Source organism: Mus musculus, chromosome 12 (genome assembly GCF_000001635.26).
Source record: "Mus musculus strain C57BL/6J chromosome 12, GRCm38.p6 C57BL/6J".
NCBI classification, from domain to species: domain Eukaryota; kingdom Metazoa; phylum Chordata; class Mammalia; order Rodentia; family Muridae; genus Mus; species Mus musculus.
In genome coordinates this window covers 116,869,219-116,891,679 of record NC_000078.6, presented here as the reverse complement: position 1 = coordinate 116,891,679, position 22,461 = coordinate 116,869,219, and the positions used below count along the sequence as shown (strand labels likewise).

The window sequence follows — 22,461 nt, the reverse complement described above, 5'->3', positions numbered from 1 at the left end:
TGTGCCCATAGTCAGAAAGCAGAATGAGACAAATGCTGGTACTCACCTCATTTTATTTTTTCTATAACTCTTTAATTCAGTGTGGGCTCCTAAGACATGAGATGATGCTACCAACACTCAGGGCATATCTTCCCATCTCAGGAAGACCTCTCTGAGAACACCATCACAGCACACCCAGAGGTACATCTAAATACCCTCAAGTTGATAATGACAATGAGTCTGTTGTCCTGGAAAGCAGGGCAAGACTCAGTTCAGCTGTGAGCCCAATGCGGGAGTATAATGGCCGCCCCTCCAACTACAAGGGAGGAAGACATTAGGTTTCTGGGTCTGGAAAAACTGCTCTGCAGCTTGGACAGCCACATTTGGCTCCCCTCAAAGTAAATCCTCTCATCTTACCTTAATAATTCCCAAAGTAGAGCTACAGACTTGAAAAGTAGCCCCCTCCTGCCTCGGCACATCTGCACTGCAAATCTTAGGGTGGCTCAGGAGGCCTGGCCTGCTGAGGAACTGTGTACTACCTGCTACACAATCCTGATGACCACATTCCTCCCCTGTGGCAGATGCTGACTCCTCAGGATTTTAAGATATGCCAGAACCAGTGGGCAAGAAAGGGTAGATAGGAGTATCCTGGGGAGCACTGTGCACGAGCCACCTCTCAGGAACTCCTGTGTAGTGGCCAGAGAGCCCTCCACCCATACTTCCCTCTACCATCTTACCCTGAGCATAAGATGGTTCTACTCCCAGGCTCAGCGTCCGACCCGCAGAGCCTCAGAGGCAGGAGTGCAGACTGTGGAACAGCCCCACCGGCCTGCTCATTCTATCACCAGGCAAAGGGGGCAAACAAGGGCAGCAGGGGCAGCATGCCTCTTCAAAACTCTAATTCCCTTGGCACACACTGGCTTCCACCTGTCACGTGCTACATGACCACCATGGTGAACGCTCTGCCTGCCCGAATAAGCTTTGTACCGGAGAAAACTCGATGTCCCTGGGGGTGGGGTGGGGAGAAGGGAGCAGAGAATCTGTGCACTGTGATTTTCTTTTACCTGGTGATCTGAATGAGGTGGCCTGAGTTACAATTGCCACCTACAGAGGTTGGCACACCCTACTGTGCTCCAACGACATCAGCTCTTCCTGACATCTACTGTTCCAGTCTCTCCTACAATGGGATCATCTTTAACCACAAAAGGACTTTCTCTTCATCGTAAAAGGGCTGTGCCTAAATCTCATTAGACACCCTAGGCTGCAAAGAGCCCTTGCCTCGTGTCCATCAGGTTTGGAGTAAGGAGTGTTGCTCTTTGAGTCATCTGTCACACAGACACTGGCACATACCACTCAGCAGCCACTCAGCTGGAAACACATCCAACATGTGCCTGGCACCAAGAGACAGTCAGTGGCTGAGAACGTACTGGAGAACAGGAGAACATGAACCTCAAGGAGAACATGGCCCTCACACTCCTCAGAAACACCTAGAGCTGGGTCTTCCTGGTTAGGGATTCTCTGACTCCCCTGAAGCTCTGAGCAGGGAGAAGAGTTGGATATTTTCAGGATTTATGATCTTCACAATTCAGTGATTCAGTGAGAAAAGCTCAGCTAAACAGCTGGGAACAGAACCCATGTGCTGGTGCCCATCGCTGGACCCGTGAGCATGTCAACTCTTTACCTACTACTTAAAAACAACAAACAAACAAACAAACAAACAAACAAACAAACAAACAAAAAACCCTGGACTCCTTGTCATCTCTCTTGTCCTGTCACAAATTGTATGGGACCCTTTGATGGTTGCCTCCTACCCCTTTCTGTGCTGTACTGTCCTCACCCTGCAGATACTGAGTGTGAAAGATCCTGGCCCATATGTAGACACTGCCTTTATGCTGAGTAAGTAAGTATGTATATAACAATGCAGTGAACATCCCAAAGTACAGCGTGTATCTCTGTTTGGGTGTCTTTATGGAATGTTCTGGTACCAGGTAGTTTGAGGCCTCCTCTTAGACACCCCTTACAATCTACAGCGAGTAGTCAGATCTGAGGCAAGGACAATATAGAGACAAGCAATAGCTAGTCCCTAGGACAGGCTGGGCCACAGTAGACACTACAATCCACCCCCAGTATGTAATAGCCTGAAAGAACCAGGGCTGGTGTAATACGAACAGGTGCACCTATCCAATGCATACGAGAACAGGGACTCAGGCCAGCCTCTGCTTCCGTCCTTATATCCCATTTTACATATCCCAGTCTCTCCCGATGGCATGCTTCACTTGCACCTAGCTCCCTGCCCACTAACAGCATCAGTACAGCTGGTGTTCATCCATACACAACACCCTATCCAGCATCCATAAACTGTGCAAGGCATGAACACACATTGGCTCTCACCAATGGGACAAGAATCTTGTTTGGCTGATAGTCCAGCACACAGGCTTTCAAGACAGTGAGGCCAGTGTGGCATCTCTAGGGGCTGTCCTTAGAGCCTGGAAGTTGCTCCAGATTCAAAGTGGTGCCAGCTGCAGTGGCCTCAGGAAGCTGGCCTCTACCACATCATTGCCAGGAGAGTAGGAATCTTGTAATTAAATGTAGATTTCGGCTGTATTTAAATAAGCTCCCAAAGCCCAGGGGAATTCTCCTTTCATTTCTGTTCTAAACAGCTCTTCTCTGATATAATTAACAACCCCAGGCATGCAGCTCACAGAACAATTTATGAGCCTTATACAATGTGAGGCAAGCAAGCACAAGACAGCAGGCCTGAAGTCCAGAACTTACTTGATATCTGCAAAGAAGCTGGAAGGTACCCGGAGGATGTGGGCAACTTGGTCCATCAGCTGCTTCCCCTTCTCTGGACTTAGAGGGCTGGAGAAGAGGAAGAGGAATACCATTACTAAAGCAGAGCATCAAGTCTTAGGGGAGAAGACTCAGATCTTCGCTACCTTTTGCTATCAAACTTGGTCAGTCCTGGGGACTCATGGTTCCCCAACATGTGCCCTGATCCAAGGCCCTGCTATATTTCCTGCTTTGGGGTGGTGACTATTGATCCCCAACAGTACTCTGGTTTGGAAGAAGATGTTCCTCCCTCCTGGTGGGTGCCCTGCTACTCTGACTGATCCCTTTGCTCTGGGATCTGTTCTGGGGTGTACTGTTTCCCTATGCATTCCAGCTCTGGGAGGGTTCTCAACCCTTGGCCCACTTGGGAGCTGCGGCCACTGGATGCTTGACCCACATTGGGAGATGCACTGCTCCTTGACACATGCTTTGCTTTGGGGTAACTACCCCCTATCTGTTGCATAAGCACAAACATAAGCCACTCTGAAATGGCTGTTGCTCCCAGACAGACATCTGATTCTCAAAGGGAGGGGATACTGCTGTCCAGTGCAGACCATTCCCCAATATGCACTCTGCTTGGGTGTGTTTCCCCAGACAAGCCCCAGCTGTGGGGGAGAAGTTGCTCTCCTTGCACCCCACTCTTGAACCACTGCTTCCCAACACACACACACACACACACACACACACACACACACACACACACACACACACACACTCCTTTCTGTGTGGGATGCTCTCTGATGCAAGCCCTGCTTAGGGGCCTGCTGTGCTCTTCCATGGCTTACGCTGGGACTTCTGCTCCAGGGACCAGGTGATTCCTCAGGCGTGATGAATCACCTGATTTTCCAGCAATCAGACAGGCAATACGGTGCAAATGGAATTGTTAGGAAGTGTAATGGGCCCGTGATGCTGCCACAGGCTCATCTCAGCCTTCAATAAAAATATAATAAAGAGGTTGGGGGGTGGGGAGAAAAGGAGACAGAGGAGAGTGAGCAGGGAGCAGAGGCCGAAAATTTGATTGCTGGGTGGCATCAAGCACACAAAGGAAGCAGCCACGTTACAGACTCATTTCTAAAGTGAATTATAATGCCAGGGGAAGGGCATTTAAACACCATAGGCCAGTCACACACATGCCATGTGAGCAGGCTTCAGTGGTAGGTAGAGATGTGTGCAGTAAAGGTTGCCATCTCAGGAGGATGCTGGGGCTGCAGGCTCCCCAGCAGGCCACTATAGGGGGAACAGCTTGATTGTGAAGCAGGAAGCAAGAACCCAGTGGGCTTGGAAGTTCTCAGAACCAACAACCATGGGCTCCAGAATTCTGTCTCACAGATCACAGCTGCCTGTGAAATCCTCTTAGTACCACTTCAGTGAAATCTTAATTCATATTGAAAGAGCAGAAAAAAGGTTTTTGGCAAGAGGAGCCTCTGCTGCATTTTCACCCAGCAGACACAGAAGGGATGGGATGACAATCTCTGCTCCCTGGGACTCATATTACTACATGTGTGTTGGTGTCATCCCCACATACAATCGACTATCTGGAAACAGTCCTGTGAATTTAATTTGTTAAGAGGACTCACTGGTGTCTATTTAGGAAGGGAGAAATGACAGAGACCAGGGAACAATATGAAGACTTAGAAAGCTACTATAGTCAAGGTGCATTTAAGAGTACCAGCAGCTGAATATCTGCCTGGGGACCAATCCTCCCTTAGCCTAGGAGGAAAGAGAACCTGTCTGCCACTTCACCTTAGACTTTCAGCTTCCAGCACCATGAGAGGAAGAATGCCTGTCATTCAAGCCTACAGTCTGTGACATTTTGTTGTGGAGGAAGATTCAGGGAGATATGGAAATGGATTTCGGAGAGACAGAGGAACTATTTTGGAAGGAGTTAGATAAAGCCTCTTTCCAAAGGCCACAGCACAGCCACATGGCATTGGATAGTAAGAAAGGCAGGGTCAGTGACAAGAAAGGTAGTCAGAGTATTAGGGGCCAATCATGAGCCTCCCAGGATGAACACAAGTGAGATAGGTATCATGTGGACTTCTTTAAGGACAGAGTAAAGCCTGAGATGCAGGGGCCACACAGGTAATGATGACAGCCAAAAGATGAGATATGGGGTTTGCAGGATTTCAAGGTTATGCTGAGTAACCTGATGGTTAACCAAAAACGTGGAAGTGGAGAAGCCACAGGAACGTTAAGCCATGAGCTGGGTAGATAGTACCTATGAATCTGGAGACTGGTAATCAAGTAGTCACTTAAGTCAACTGAGGGAGAGTTGTTGAAGCTGCAGAGCTCAGGTTCTAGAGGTTCAAGAGCTCAAACAGGGCAGGAACTTGGAGGCAGGAGTTGATTCAAAGGTCATGGAGGAAAACTGCTTACTAATGTACTCTTAAGCCCACGGGACCACCAACCCAGAGGTGGCAGCACTCATTGATCTAGACCCTCCTATATCAATCACCTGTCAAAAAATGCAGTGCAGTTTTGCTCATGGGCCAGTCTGGCCAGGAATGTTCTCAACTGAGGTTCCTACTTCCCAGATGACTATAGTTTGTGTCAATTTGACATAAAAACAGCCATCACAATTGGCCCCTTGTCAACTTGACACATAGACGCATGAAAGTGAAGCTGTAACTTTTCTTTCTTGCTCAGTCTCAAGATCTCACATTAATGTCAATATCACAAAATAAAACTTTCCAACTTTTAAAAGTCCCGTTGTTTTAAAAAGAGATTCGAACACTTAAAAAAACAAAGTCTCTCTAAAGTCACATTTCTCTAAAATATCCAAAGTCTCTTTAAAAGTCCAAAGCCTTTCAACTGTAGACTCCTATAAGATCAAGATAAGTTAGATTCTTTCCTTCTTACTCCAGGAGATAAGAATCACTGCACAGTCACCCAGATCCAAGCAAAGTCCAACCGTGAAATCTCACTGTCAGAATTACAGAACCCACGATCTTCTATGCTCCTAAGAGCTTGCCATAGTACATGCAGCTCATCTCCTAGGCTCAAGCTCGCTTCACCTCACAGCTGCAGCTGTCCTTGGTGGTTAGCACATGCTACTAGCATCTTCCAAATGCTTAGGATCTCTGCATCTGGGCTACACTTTCACTAATAGCCTTCCAAGGGCTCTCTTCAGGAATTCTAATTCTTGTCACATGCCAAGCCTCAACTTCTCTCCAACTTCAATACTTGGCCTTCAACTAAAACTGAAGTTATACTTTTGCCAGTGACCTCTCTCAGCCTCTCTTTAGTGGCACATGCTACACAAGTGTCAAGCCCAACTGCTCTCCTTGGGCACTTCATGCCTTCAAAACAAGAGCCACTTGGATGACTCTCACACTGTCAAGTTCTGTCAGCATGAGATATAACCTTGGCTCCCTGTAGACCACAGTTTCTATGTGCTAACTCTGAGGAACTTCCCCCCAAAGTCTTCATCACAATGATAGATACCAGTCCCTTCTTTTTCTGTTTTACTTGTTATTTACCTATTTTTTATTCACTTTACATCATGACTGTAGCCTTTCTCTCCTCAAATACCCATTACCCCCTCTACTTTTCAGAGAAGGAGAAGCCTGCCAGGGGTGTCACTCCACCCTGGCACATTGAATCACTACAGAACTAAGCACACCCTTGCCCACTGAGGCCAAACAAGGAAGCCCAGCTAGGGGAAAGGGATCTAACAGCAGGCAACAGAGTCACAGACAGCCCCTGCTCCAAGTTTTAGGGGACCCACATAAAGATCAAGCTGCACATCTGTTACAAATTTTTAGGGGGCCTAGGTCCAGCCCACACATGCTTTTTATTGGTGGCTTAATCTCTGTGAGCTCCCATTTGGGTCCAGATTAGTTGACTTTGTAGGTTTTGTTGTTTTTCTTGTTTTTGGCTTTGTTTTTTTTTTGTTTTTTTTTTTTTTTGTTTTTTTGTTTTTTTTTTTTTTTTGAGTCCTTGACACCTCTAGCTCCCTCAAGCCTTTCCCTCACTCTTCTACAAGTCTCCCTGAGCTCAACCTAATATTTATCTCTGCGTTTCTGCATCTGTTTCTGTCAGCCAATGGATAAAGTCTCTCAGAAGACAGTTGTTCTGGCCTCCTGACTGCAAAAATACAGAGTATCCTTAATAGTGTCAGGGCTAGCTCCTTCCCATCATGTGGGTCTCAAGTTTGGCCAGTTATTGGTTGGTCATTTCCTCAATCTCTGATCATCTTTGTCCCTGCATATCTCACAGGCAGAACAGATTTAGGGTTGAAGGTTTTGTGGATGTATTGGTATCCTGTTCCCTCCACTGGAGAGAAGCACTTAAAGAAATGCTTGGTGTCCTTAGTCATCAGGAAAATTCAAATCAAAATGACTCTGAGATTTCATTTGACACATGTCAGAATGGCTAAGATAAGACTCAAGTAATAACACATGCTGGCAAGGTTATGGAGCAAGGGGAACACTCCTCCATTGCTGGTGGTAGTACAAACTTATACTTTGTAATCAATTTGACAGTCTCTCAGAAACTTGGGATTATTTCTTTCTCAAGGTCCAGCTATACCACTCCTGGGCATATACCCAAAAGATGCTCCACCATATCCCAAGGACACTTGCTCAACTATGTTCACAGCAGCTTTATTTGTAGTAGCCAGAAACCAGAAACAACCTAGATGTGCCTCAACTAAAAAGTAGAGGAAGAAAGTGTGGTACATTTATAAAAGGGGATTCTACTTACCTATTGAAAACATGATCATCATGAAATATGCAGGCAAATGGATGGAACTAGAAAAGATTGTCCTGAGTGAGGTAACCCAACCCAGAAGGACATGTATGGTATGTACTCATAAGTGGATATTAGTCATAAACTACAGGATAACCGTGTTACAATCCACAGTCCCAAAGAAGCTAAATAACAGGGAGGATCCAAGGGAAGATGAGTGAATCTTACTCAGAAGGGGATATAAAATAGACATTGGAGGTAGATGGAGGGAGAGGGTTAGGAGGGGAACAGGACTAGGTATCAGGTGTGAGGAAAGGGGTCAGGAGAAGGCTGGGTGAGCTAATGGAAATTGGGGGTGGAGTATCTATGGGAGGATCCAGAGACCTGGGATGGAAGAGGCTTCCTTGGCTCCTCTAGCTGAGACTCCTAACAGCTGGGGATATGCAGACTGAAGTGGTCACCTCCTGTAACCAGACAGGAATACCAATGGAGGGAGCTGGTTCCTTCTTAATCACAGCTGATTCTTCAGTGCCAGCTGACCAGAATAGATTGCCCCAGAAAAGCAATGGTTTCATTTTAGTGGTTTAGTCTCTTATTAATCACAGCTAATTGTTCAGATCCAGTTGACAAGAACCACAAATTCTTAAATATCACACACTGGCTCTGATAGAGATATTGCTCCCCCCTGAAACTTCATAAACCAGGATTTCATTGTCTGCATCTCTTTTAGTACTCCTGTTTTCTAAGTTCCCATAAAGCAACCCATTATACTATGATCACTCAATGACTTTTCCAGTTCAAAGTTCTATAGTCCTTCCACAATTCTCCCCAAAACATCATGGACAAGTCTGACACATCAATACCCCACTCCTGGTACCAATTTCTATCTTAGTTGGGGCATCTATTGCTATGATAATACACCATGACTAGAATCAACTTGGAGAGGAAAGGGTTTATTCCCCTTATATGTCCACATACTAGTCCATCATTAGGGGAAGTCAGGGCATGAACATGAAGGCAAAAGCTGTTGCAGAGACCAAGGAGGAGATGGCTTATTGGCTTGCTCAACCTGATTTCTTGTAACACAGAATACCAGCCCATGGACAGTACCATTCACAGAAAATGGTCTACAGGCTTGCCCACAGACCAACCTCGTGGGGAAATTTCTTAATTGAGGTTTCTACTTCCTGCTAACTCTAGCTTGTGTCAAGTTGACATAAAACCAACTAGCACACTGTCCTGGCACATCTCAGGCCCTCTTTGCCTGTAACTGTCACCTATCACTTATCACTGATCACAGCCTCCTGGCCCTCACACCTCTCATTGACCTAAAGCTCAGCCTGCACCTTGATCACTTCAATGATCTCCTATCTCTATATGTCAGCTCAGACCTCAGACTTATAGTAAGTAAAGGACATTTATTTTTAATTTTAGCTTCAATGCTTCCATAATGACTTGATTTGACTTTACAGTTCATGTTGACTTACTTGCACTAATTTCATTTCTAGACTGTTTTTCACCAAAGAATGACAATGGACCACAACCCCATATACCTCACAACTGTGTCAGCCCTATAAAGGAAAAATGGCCATTATCATCTATGGCAAAGCTAGTTAGTAGCACCTTGAAGATGAAGTTCACTGAAGCAAATCCTTTCTCTCCACAGTCAGACATCCCCAATCACACTAACTGCAAGGAAGGGCAAGCTGACCCTTTCCTGATCTGCAGGCAGGGCATGCTTCATTCAACACCCTTGGGCAGATTATGCTCAAATGACCACGAAGTTATCTCTACTATATTTTAAAATACACAGACATCAACTGTTGTTTTATGGTCAGAACTTCCTTAGGAAACTGCTGGAGTTAATCTAGAAAATCAATGGGAGGACTTGCCAGAGCAATTCAGGCTGACTATGTATGGCAGCTGCCACCCTGATCTCCTGGAGGAGAGCAGACACTGACACTTGCTGTTAGCTGGGCTTACAGATGGAAAGGCCTTGAGTACTACCCCCAACACACACACACACACACACACACACACACACACACACACACACACAAAGCAGCAAGGGTTTCAGAGATAAACATGAGGTCTAACTCTAATGTGTTTCTGGTCTGAATAGGAGCAGCATGCTTTAAATTCTTTTAATGCTATTGTTCAACCATTCTAAGAGAAACTGTCTCCTGGTATCTACCGAGTGAGCAAAACAGGAAGAATCCAGAATGTTCATGACCATGATTCCACAGGCAAGCCCTTCGCAGTGGCAGTAAGCACACAGAAAGTTCATGGACTTTCACACAAACACAGCTTGAAGAGTCCCACCCAAGTCAGCATGGACATCCATGCAAACACAGCACATGAACTCTATCACCTGTAACACATAATATGGGCTATCATGTAAATCCCATAAGTATACTCCAATTTAGCATTGAATGTAGAGTCACTCACAAATGAAACATGTGGGCTCACATGTAAATATAGCTCATAGACTCCCACACAGCATCACAACACCCCAGTAGGAATCTGGATGAACAATAAGAACAAATGAGAATGTCATGTGACCAAAGGGGCCACAGTGTGACACTGTGAAAACAGAGAACAGCAGGCCGGAAAGATGGCTCAGCAGGGAGGAGCACTTGCTGCTCTTACAGAGGACTAGAGTTCAGTTCCCAGAACCCATTTTGTGGCTTATAACCACCTTAATTCCAGTTCCAGGGAATCCCATGCTCTCTTCTGACCCCTAGGGGCACCAAGTGTGCACACCATGTACTTACATACATGTGGTCAAAACACTCACACATTCATAAACCTTTCTTAAGAACAGAGCGTGGCAAAGGTAACTTTTGGGTCAGAAAAGTTAAGAGCAGCAGGAGTTTCTGGCTCTCTGTGCTGCCGCTGTGCTCAGATGCCTCGCACATCACCTCACAGCATGTGTTGCAACTCGGTTAGTTTCTAAGTTTATTTTATTTGGAGATGAATTTTTGCTATGCTGTCCAGTCTGTCTATGATCCTAGCCTCAAGCAATGCCTTCCTCAGCCTCCTGAAGAGCTGGAACTACAAGTAAGTGTCACCATACCCAGATGCTCAGCTGTGTTTTATTTTATTTTATTATTTTATTTGTGAGACAGGGTCCACTATGTAGTCCTGGCTAACATAAAACTCTCTGGATAGACTAGGTAGTCCTCAAACTAAGAGAAACTGCCTCTTATTGCCTTCTGTGTGTACCTTGACTCTACAAAGCGGGAGACTCAGCACTCGCAGTTTCTTACATGTTATTGTCTCCTACTTCCACTTTAGGTTACGTCACTAGAGGACATCACGCACCAGACATCACATCTGCCATCAAGGATAGCTCTTTACACATCTGACAATAGACATCTCATTACTTGAAAATTCACCAAAACTTAGGAACCCAAAGGGTGGCTAATTTTCCTCACCGCATTGACAAACTATCCAACAAAAGCAATGCAAACAAGGAGGAGTCTGCTCAGAGCCGTACTTGGAAAACTGCTTTCTCTGTTTGACTTAGCCCAGGAATCCAGCATATGGTTGTCTCAAAATGCATTTGATTCCTGGGTTCCACTCCACATAGCTCTGATTTACATGCACATGTACACACATCATACACAGACGCAAAGGCTCAAATACATGTCATACACATGCAAACCCGTGAACCCATGAGAACACACAACAATGAATGTGACTAACATACACTAAAGCTTATGTGACATTCTCTGTGTCTACTAAAACTACATTTTGTTAATATGCACAGTCCCCTTTCTACAGGCTGACTGCATAGAAAGGGCTTCTCATCAACATCTCTGGAGACTCCTGTGAGGCAGCTGGACCCACTCCTGCTTCTCTCTACCTCAGTGTGCTCTTATTCTCCCGTGGGAACAGTGCAGGTGGCCCTGCCTTTCCTTCTGATCTCACTCTCAGTGCTGGTTAATGACATCTCAGTATGAAACACCAAGTGCATGCCAGTAACAGCAGCTGAGGTGAGTGTGGGACAAGCAGGTGCCATGAGTTTGAACTGTGGCAGTAAGTCCAAAGCATTCCTGTAAGAGGAGCACCAACTTTAGTGCTGTGCACAGACATTGTAAGGGGAAGAAAGGATACTGGACTCTTGTGGGGTTGGTTCAGAGAAGCAGGGCTCACGTGGCTGCCAGAGACTGTTCTGTGCCTTGTAGGGTGCTGTGTCACTGATCAGACAAGTGGCTGAGTCTTTGTCTTTGAACATTTGAACTGAAAGCTCTGCCCATCTGATCCTTTGAATCTGCATTCCTGCCCATTCACAGGGCATGACCTCAGTTTTTCAAATACAGAGTTTTTCCAAATCAGTTCCAGGTGAGTAAGAATGGGCCTTTTTGGAAGCAATCATCCCTCAGTGTAGTCACTATGAGACTGTCCTCCTCTGGGTACCATGCCTGCTCTGGGTTACTTTTCTCCACACCAGGGATGAAGAAGGCTTCATAATGGTACTGCTTGATAAAGGCTGCCTAAAGACCACTGACAAAACAGCTAGTAAGAAGAGATCTATCTCAAGGCAGAGGTGAAGTGAGAGCCTGTGAGAGCCAGAAGTTCCATGGGAAGTAGGGATTTTTTTCACCTTCTCTCCTTCCAGCTCTCCTGTTCTTCTAACCAAAGAAGTATACTGGTCCCACTTCCTTTTTCCAGCTGAATGTGGTTATAGGGCAAGGGGGACATCTATGCACATTTGCCAAATTTAGAAGGTGTTTTCTTCTTCCTAGGGAAATGACTCCCTCCTCAGCCCCACTCTTGTTCCCATCAGCTATTCACTCTTGCAGTCCAACACTATTTGACCCCACACCATCCTGAGGTACTGCAAATGCTGCCCCACCTTTAGATCCAATGGGACAACTTTGTAAAAGTGATGAAAAACAGATGGCAAAGGATTGCTCTGTCCACCAGAGCAGACCAGACTGAGCCTTTTTCTCTATTGTGGCAGTGATGAGGTAAGGAGTCAGAATTCACTTCCTTCGTCACACAGGACACCCAAATTTACAAATGTCCCTGCTTTTAAAAGAACACTATATAATTGAGATTTCACTGATGATCTGAGAGTTTGCTGAAACCCTGCTCCAGAGAATGCCAACTTACTAGTTAATCTGACACAGGGGCAAGATCACAATAGTGGTAATGAGGCACACACAGTTTCCAGGGCCAGTTCTGGAAACAGCAGAGACACCTAACAGGATTGCAGGACTCTTGCCATCACCAGAACCCACCAAAGACAAGGCAAGACAGAGAGTCAGCCATGGCATGATGGTCTTTCTGTGGCTCCTGCGTATAGTGAGCAACTGTTCTGACTAGCTTCAAAGGCATGGCCAAGGGGACAAGGAAGGTTTCAACACAAATCTCAGCATAGTAATACTACATTTTCTCCTAATCACAGTAAATGATCTGTTCTGACAAGTTCCTGCTTGTCAGAGGTGCCAAGACTTCATGGAGACTAAATCCCTTACAGCCCAACTCTTCATTTTGAGGACAGCTTTGATGTTGCCATCCGTAGAACATGTCATCCAAAAATCAAAGACATCATTGAAGGGACTGTATCTTTCTTTTGTGGGGGCCAAAGGGAGTCACCACTGGTTTCTATATGTAGCCTAAAATGACAATGTTTTCATGAAGGTGCCTGTCTGTCACCTACAGTGCAACTAAGGCCAGAGCCCAGGGCAGAGTGGTGGCTGCAGGGCCTTTCAACTGCACACATGAGACATACTACCTGTGTCAGATTGTACAACACTTAGGATACTGATGGCCTGAAGTAAGGGGGGATCCCAAGTGATGATGAATGCATACACACACACACACACACACACACACAGTGCACAATACACAGGATAGAACACATGCAAAGCATGAGGCCCCACATTATACACACAGATCATATGGCTCACAACATATCACACACATGCAAATCATGAGGCCCCACATTATACACACAGACCATATGGCTCACAACTTATCACACATTTATAAGAACATATGATATCCTACTTAATATATGCAAATCACACAACATATTATGCATACACAAAACATGAGACATACACAATCTAGCACATAACAACCAAGGCAGCACATAACATATAAATCCTATACACACACACACACACACACACACACACACACACACACACAAGACACCAAGTGCATGCCAGTAACAGCAGCTGAGGTGAGTGTGGGACAAGCAGGTACCATGAGCTTGAACTGTGACAGTAAGTCCAAAGTACTCCTGTAAGAGGAGTTCCAACTTTTTAGAGCTGTGCTGTGTATAATATATAGATATACATGCAGGGCAGTGGTTCCCAGGGAAGTGGACACCTATATATGGTATGTTTGAGTTTATGAGCAATCAGTTGTTGAATAGTTTGCAAGTTTAGCAACCTATAGGAGTTCCCAACATGTAGAGATGTTGTGTCCTACATCTCCTGCAGGGTATGTTCTAAGCACCTTATATGTTCTCTGTATGGGAAGAGACGGACACTCTAGCACTCATCAGAGAGTAAGAGACAGACAAGCCAGAATGGCATATGTCTGAGCAAGGGTGGAGAATGGGAGTTCTGCTCTGTGGAAAGGAAGGGGCAGAGAAGTGCAAGGAATGTAGGGCAGGGCGATCCTGAAGTGGCAGCTGCCATGACTCATTCAAGATCGTAAGACTGAAAACAGTCTTCAGTCTTAATTTGGTTTTCATAACAGTCTGTTTTGGGCTTAAAATAAACCTTTTTCTGCCAACTAGCAGTTGACTCTCACTAATAAAAGTTGATGTTTTCAGTAACAATACATGGACAGTAAAAACCACACAGGGGGATGCTGTGCCACACCACAGGAGAATTAGTGTCTACTTCGAGCTTTACCCCAGGGCAGTTGGCAGTAAGAATGACAGCTTTCATGGTGAAGAAAGAACACCTAAGTTTTCATTTGCACGCACAGGCACACATGTGTTCACATACCTATACCCAGATGTACATGTTCAGATGAGCACTTATATTTGTGTCTATATATCTACATGCATGTGTGCTCATACACATGTGTGTACACACTTACACAGTCATATGCCTTTTTCCCTTTGAAACATTGCTTCCGTGACATGAAGAAACACCACCTTCTCATGAACCATGACATCAACATCAGGCTCATTAGCAAGGGGGCCCAACCACTGCTGACTTGCTGACTCTCTGGGACTTGTGCTTGAGTTCTTTCTCTTGTTAAATTCAGATAAAAGTCAAAGCACAGAGAGTGTCCTGTAGTCATGAGGAATGTTTTCCTTTTAATTGGTCTACTTGTTGGGAAATTAGTAAAGCTAATTTATAAAATGCAGTTTCCTAGATGCTGGAAGAGTATGGGGGAAATCCTCATAATCCTCACATTGAGGATTGTGTTTCAACAAGCAGGGAGCCAGTAGAGAGCTGAATTTTAAGGACATGAAGTCTTGCTCTGTACTTGCTGTCAATTGTCCCTGAGCGTGGACATTCCCTAGAGAGAGTAACCTGGGACAGATCTTGCTACCCTACCCATGGCTGTCCTCTGCAGATGGTTCTGAACAGCAGGGATACAGGGTAGTCAAGAGAAGCAGACAACATTCATATAGCTTGGCATGGTTATGTTAGACTGCCTTCAAAACATGGCCCTGAAGCTGACACTAAGTTCAAAAGCCAAGGAGGGCGCTCCTGGCTGATTAGCCTCCTGCACACACTTGGACCCATTTCCATGCTTCCATGAGGCACTGCCACCCTCCAGGGTCTCAGGGTTCCAGGAGACAGAAGGCAGAGCCACCACTCACTTGTTTCCTGTGAGGATGTATCCCTGCTGTTCCTCAGAAGGCTGCACTTCCAGCTGTAGGCCTCCACTAGGGGGTCCCTGTGCTGCCAATTTGAGGCTTTCTTCATCCTCCCACAACTCTGGAGCTCGGTTTTGGAACTGATCCTCAAGCCTCCTGGGCTGGGGCTCTGAGTTTGGTTTCCTTTCAAATAGGTCTTTGGAGTAAGTCCGGCTCCTCACATGCTCCACCCCAGCAGTCTCCTCTTCTGAAGACAAGACCTCCTCTGGCTGCTCTGATTTCTTAATCTCTTCTCTGGAGGATTTTTCTAGAAGGGGACCTTCAGGTAAGAGAGGAGACCCATAGTCCTTCAAGAGGTCCCCAAGCTGGAAGCTCAGACGGTTGACCTAACAAAGAAGAGAAGAAACACCCATGAGATGACATGTAAGAGGGGACTGCCAATACACAGTTCAGAAGTATTGTCACGTGGCGGAATGACAATAGGCTGTTCTGAAGGGGAATATGTGAGAAATGAGGGCAGTATCTGTGCAGAACCATATCTAGAGAAGACATGAGTCAGGGTGTCAGAGTCACTTCATGCCGCTCTCTCCTACTCCTCCACCCTCCCTCACACACCTTCCTGGAGAAATTTGATTTTTTATAGGATGTACACCCTTAGCATCTCCAGTTTTAAAAATTATCCACATGGGGTCAAGATCCCTCTAGGAGCAATGAACACCTAAGTACTGTCACAAATCTTAGTCATTTGTCTCTGTTGAGCTCTCCCACATACAAAGACATTGTAAGAGATACTTTGTATGTGTGAATTCAGTTTTTAAATAAACTCTGGGAGTTTGTGACCATCCATAACTCCCATTTCACAGACAGGGAAAACTGTGGCAGAAGCTAACCTTGGACTGAGCCCATTGTGGGGACATGTACTCATTCTAGGGACATTCTGGTCCAGGTAAAGATGATACTTCCGGGGGTATGGGGGACCTTTGGGATAGCATTGAAAATGTAAACGAGGAAAATACCTAATAATAAAAAAAAAAAGAAAAAAAAGATGATACTTCCCACCCCACTTTCTTCATATCAGGTGACAGCTTGGGCACACACTGGCATCTTCAGGAGGATGCTATGATTGCGGGTCATGGTTATTAACTGAGCACTTGTTTGTCCTAAGCAAGCCTCATTTCATCATTGCCCACATTCCTACGTCTGCTTCATATACTCAGCCTTGGAGAAGCTGGACATAAAATGATCACAGAAGAGATCAGCAGTTCCAGACTTGAAATAGTGTCCAAACCCTGTCAAAGGTGATGTTTCCCTGAGGACAAGGCCTCCAGGGTGTGACTCATGATGTGTATAGAAGCAAAAGCCCTTATCAGTCTAGTGGAGTAGTTTTACCTGTGCAATTATATTTCTGATTTTACACTAGACCAGAACTGGGTATGTGTGATTTCTTTTATAACTTACTTCACCAAATAAATATATTGAAGAAATAAATAGCTGCGAGGAAAATCACTCCCTCTTGACTAGAAGTTATGAGTTTTCCTTTTGAATATGTGAATATAATAGTTTGATAAAGGCATTTACTCCAATTTTGATTTGCAACAATACAAGGCAGTTGGTTAGCCATTAGGGGCTTTTGAAAGACAGAGGATAATGGTCTCTCAGATGGAGGTATCTCATATGAGGGAAAGGTGTCACTAAATAAAGAGAGCTCGGAGAATCCAACACTCAAAGCAATAGAAGAAGTCAGCACAACACATGGAATATAGAAGAGCCAAAGCTCAACAAGGGCATGGGGAGGCCATGGTAGAGGCAAGGAGGCCATGAGGGGAGTCTGATGGTTTTACCAAGTTCAGGTCTAGGGTGAATTCTGAGACTGCAACCATGAGGACTGTGGGCCCTGGGTGGCTTGCATTCCACTCCAAATCCAGAAACTGTTTCTTGACCCACTTTCTCCATCACCACTCAGGTGGAAGTCCCACTGTGGCTGTGATTTCAATTTGCTGGCATTCCCTGCTGGCATTCATTAGGCACTGATCCACAAGCAAGCAAAATGACACAAGCAGGTTTTATAGAACCACATGGCATCACTGCCACCTGAGCAGATTTTCTGCTGCCTTAAAACTTAGAGACCACAGTATTCAAGTAAGAACCCCCCTACCCCCATCTAATAAAGCTATTGATTATTGCTGACAGGCAGTATATAGGTGTTGGCTGATTAAGCCCTTTCATAAGGCCTAGGCCTTTCTTAAATACTAGATTACCTCTGTGATGAAGAACCTACAACTGTGTGGCTACACAAGACACCAGGGAACTGGGACAATGCCAGGTGCTCAGGGGTCTGTGTTTCTCAGCCAGGGGGCCTCAGAAGAAGTATGCAGGACTTGGCAGGTCTACTAGATGGGCCTGCGATGTTCTTATGAGAGAGGGATTCTGAGAATATTAGTTCCCTTTTTTTTAATCCACTGTATTTTAATGTCTCTATATAATGACTAATTGTTCATTTATAATCTGGAAACATGTTATTCTATACCTAGCTCTATAGGGTTGTGTGCACACTCTCCAGTTTTCTCAATGTGAGGATTATGAGAATTTTCCCCGTACTCTTCCAGCATCTAGGAAACTGCATTTTATAAATATAAAGATGATGGATAACAGTATGATTTTAGATCAATATGATGTCATCTTACCTCCTTGTACACTGGGTCATCCACCTCTGATAGTCTGTGATCTGTAAAAGACAGAGAAGTGTGTTATCCAAGTCCCTGAAAAATGTCCACATGGGTGTCCCAGTGCATGACATGATGACCACACAGAGTCCTCATGTGCACATGAGGTGGAACAGCACGGCCACATTTCTATAAACTGCAGAGCAGAGGATGGTTTGCTAAGCAGACTTAGACACAGCATCACTTGCAGGCAACACTCTGAGCTTCACAGACGGACCTGCCAGCATCTTCTGTGTTTGCCATAGCTCGGAGGACCCCATGCCTCACCACAGTTAATTGTTATAAAAGCTGACAAATCAACCCAAACAACTTCATATTAAAGATCATGTGGGTTGTTACTCTGGCCAATGGGATGCTGCCCTGTTTTTCTTTCTATTGCTGTGAGAAAAGAGCATGGCCAGAAGCAACTTGGGAAAGAGTTTATTTCAGATATAGTTTACCACCCATTATTGAGGAAGTCAGGGCAGGAACTCTAGGCAGAAGCTGAAGCAGGGATAATGGAGGAACGCTGCTTTGCAGGCTGGCTAATCATAGCTTGCTCAGCTTGCTTTCTTTTACAACCCCAAAACACCTGACAAGGCGTGGCACCACCCACGGTAGACGGCACCCCTCCACGTCAACCATTAATAGAGAAAATAGCCTTCAGACTTGTATGTAGGCCAATCTGATGGAGGCATTTTCTCAGTTGAGGTTCCCTCTTCCCAGGTGACTCCAACTTGTGTCAAGTTGAGGGAAAAAAAACCTAACCAGAACAGATTCCCAAGGGTGTGTAACTCAGGGAACATCCCTCAATTCACAGGGGACTCTAGATCTTCCTATGTTTGGTTTCCCCTTCTGACACTTGTGACTTGCCTCTGTTCCACTCCACAGAGGAGGGGACGGTACCTCCCATCTGGCTTTCAACAGGATTTTGTATGCCTACCATGTTCAGAGCTCAGAGTCTAGAGGCCTGCCTGCCTTGAGCAGCCACTCCAGATTAAATGGAGCATGATGCTGTCTGCTGCTCCAAGTAGCCAAAGAAGTAGATGCAGACAGTTGAATGAACACTTTTCGGTTTATTGTTTAAATATTTGACAGTGCATATTGGCATGACCCAAACAAAGACACTCTCCATCATTCCTGGGGTTTCCCAATTCTGAACCCCAGCACGCAGGAGTCAAACCCCCTCTCTGAGATCAATTTGCCATTCAGCATAATTGCTTGGGTAAGCTTAGTCTGTTAAGAACGCTTTTAGAGGCAAAAGTTCAAACAGATAAAACTCTTTAATACATATCCATCTCTCCAGCAAAAAGATTGCATTTATGGCCTGGTGAGAAGGATTCCCCCCTCCCTGCAGCTCCCTCTTCTTCTTGTGGTCTTACTACCTCCCTAGATTCCCTCTCCATGGCTTATTCTCCTCTGCATGGCATGGTCTCACTCCTTCTCCAGGCCCCCTCCTCCTCCAGTCCCTCCGTATAGCTTTTTCCCTTCCTGTGAACACCCAGCTGCAAAGGATCCAAGGAGTAAGGGAGGTCACCTTGAAGCATTGTCTCTGGGGCATCTGTCTGCTCTCTTGGCTGTCCTTCAGCCCCTCTCCCGTGGCTTTCTTGGCTTCCCTCTGCAGGATCACTTTGTATGGCTCCAGCAACTGAGTCTGCTTTCTCCTCCTTCAGGGGGCCCAGGCGGTCCACTTCAGAGTTCTGCTGCAAATCCTTCAGGAGACTCTGCAGGAGTGTGTCTAAGGGCACAGACAAAAGTCAGTTAATGATCTAGGCAGCATAAGAAGTAGCCTGGCTTGGGGGTGTGTGCATGTGAACTTTTCTATGTTTAGCTGGACATAGAGCCCATGGAGGAGGGACTTACTGAGTGCCCAGGGAAGGAGAGAGAAGGCCTCATCAGCAACTACAGATTCAACCAGGGAAGAGGCTCACATCTCATTGAGGATCTTTCAGGTTAGCAACAAACCATTATATCAACAAGAATAAGTGTATCTGTCTCTCCTAGAATAGAAAGCAATTACAGGATGAAGGGAGACTGTGGCTCATACTCTACCCTCACTCTACCTAGTCACTCAGATGCTGCCAAGATGGACAGCTGTCATACATCTTGAAGCTTATGGAGATAAGCCTCGCCCAGGCACTCTGAGCAGTGTGATGATATCCTGCATAGATACAGAGCCTGGTGGTTCCTGTGCTGAGTGGGAAGTGAGCTCAGAAGGCATGTTCCCCACGCAGCCAGCCAAACCTTTGTTGGGGATGAGTCCATACATGGGGCTCAGGAAATGTTACTGCCTGGGGTCTAGAACCTTCTTATTGGCTAGGGCCCAGGGGAAGGTGGCAGGGGACATCTACCATGCTTGAAGTCCACCAGCCTCTACTCTTTAATAGCTCTAGCTAACAACATCTATTCAAGGTAACTGTTGCAAGAACCAACTATAAGACAGGAAGGTGATGCTTTGTAAAAGACCCTTATATGAGGCATGTTTGAAAATGAATATTCACCACAATTGTATGTTCCCCAGTACCCCAAATAGTCCTCTGACAGTGTGAGAAAGGACAAGTCTCCATGATGAGAGAGATGTGGGCTATATGGATGGGAAGAAAGCTTACTTCAACACAGACCTCAACTCTGGCTCCATTTTATGTGTCTGCTTTGGGCTTTGTATTCAACTAACAGTTGCTATGCCATACTTTTACAATGAGAAACAACCACGAGAATATTGTCTGAGACCAAGTGTGTGCTTCTCTATGGGTGTTTCTCATCCCCTCTCTTCCTACCTCCTTCTCACTCCCCTTGCCCTCATTTCTTCTCCCAATCTCCCTCTCTGCTTTGATACAAAGCCCCATTGACTTGGTCCCACAAGTGTCAGACATCCTCCATCACAGACAGATGTGGGCAGGGAAACCAAGGTTCCCTTGCATCTGCCCAGTTTTGCTCCTGAACAACTTCTAGACCTCAGTGTGAGGTTGAGGGCAGGAAAGTTCCCTCAAGTTCAAATGTCTGGAAACATAGGTAGTGTCTGGAATATAAGGATGTAGCAATACTGAGAGGCTGAGACAGCCCCCTGAAGTTTATGTGTAAGCATACTGTGGGTGGACATTCAGGGATAATGCTGTGTGAAGGGAGAAGTGCCCAGGGCCAGAAAGAGACAGGATGTGCAGTGGGGCATGCTGGGAGTCCCTGTGGCCACAGTCTCATAGAGCCCGATCAGCAGAAACTGGAGACCCACAAGACCTCATCTTCAAGGAAGGGACAGCAAAAGACAGTGCTCATGAAAGAGCAATATCATGAGAGGATTGGGATAATACATAAGTTTAGCTGGTGCTGGAAAACCCTTTAGAAGGATCTGTCAACTAGTCCAGTTCCTATGTGTACAGAGCCAAGTACAGTGTAGAGTGGCTTGCATACAAGGGGAGTTGAAACTTAACCCTGACTTTCAACAAACAAGACAAACTATGACTGAGGATATTCAGGCCCTCTGCACAGGCAGGACACTATCATTTATACAAAGCAGCAGCCTATAAAACAAAAATGAAACAAATGAAACAAAAAATTGTCAGGAAACTAGATATTAATAAAACAAACAAACAAAAAATTAAAGTGGGGTGCAGATATAAACAAAGAATTCTCAAGAGGAAACTCAAACATCTGAGAAACACTTAAAGAAGTGTTCAACACCCTTAGGGACTGGGAAATGCCAATCAAAACTAGTTCAAGATTTGTATCTTCTACCTGCCATAATGGCTAACTGAGATCAATAAAACAAATGTCAGCTCATGCTGGTAAGGGTGTGAAGAAGGATGCTCATCCATTGGTACTAGGATTTTAAACTTAAACATCCGCTATGAAAATCAGTGTGGCAGTTCTTTGGGAAGATGAAAATCATCTACCCCAAGATTCAGCTATAGCACTCTTCAGCTTATATCCCAAAACCATTTCATCCTACCACAGGGGCATTTGCTCATTTGATGTTCATTGCTGGTCTATTCACAAAGCAGAAGTTGGAAACAACCTAGATGCCCCTCAACAGAAAAATGAATAAAGAAAATGTAGTTCATCTATATAATGGAGTATTGCTCAGTTGCTTTTTTAAAGTGAAATTTGCAGGTAAATGGGTGGAAGTAGAAAAGCATCATCCCATGTGAGGTATCTCAGACCTAAAACAACAAGCTTGATATATATTCACTTATATTTGGATGTTAGCTCTTAAGTCAATGATAACCAAGCTATAATCTATAGAGCTACTAAGGCTAGGTACAGAGTTAGAGATTAGTGGGGACAGATAGATCTCATTAGGAAAGGGAAATAAAAGAGATAGTTGTGAATGGATGAGGGCTGGAACAAAGGATCAAGTGGAGAGGGGGATGGAAGGGGGTAGTAGGAGGGAATGTGGGAAGAGACATCTAAAAATTAAGGGTCATTTGATGGATAATAGGGAAACCTAATACAGTAGAT

The 22,461-nt window shown here is 45.2% G+C and overlaps 1 protein-coding gene across 2 annotated transcripts in view; it reads right to left on the bottom strand.

The window, feature by feature from the left end:
• Ptprn2 (protein tyrosine phosphatase, receptor type, N polypeptide 2) overlaps positions 1-22,461 on the bottom strand; it is a 792,473-nt gene that overhangs the window by 386,488 nt on the left and 383,524 nt on the right. For both annotated transcript variants that reach the window (XM_011244019.3, NM_011215.2), the window contains 4 exons: positions 19,544-19,744; positions 17,989-18,029; positions 15,308-15,690; positions 2,755-2,841 (listed from right to left, as the gene is read on the bottom strand). In XM_011244019.3, the coding sequence (XP_011242321.1) occupies positions 2,755-2,841; positions 15,308-15,690; positions 17,989-18,029; positions 19,544-19,744 (712 nt within the window). The remainder of the gene's footprint in view (positions 1-2,754; positions 2,842-15,307; positions 15,691-17,988; positions 18,030-19,543; positions 19,745-22,461) is intronic.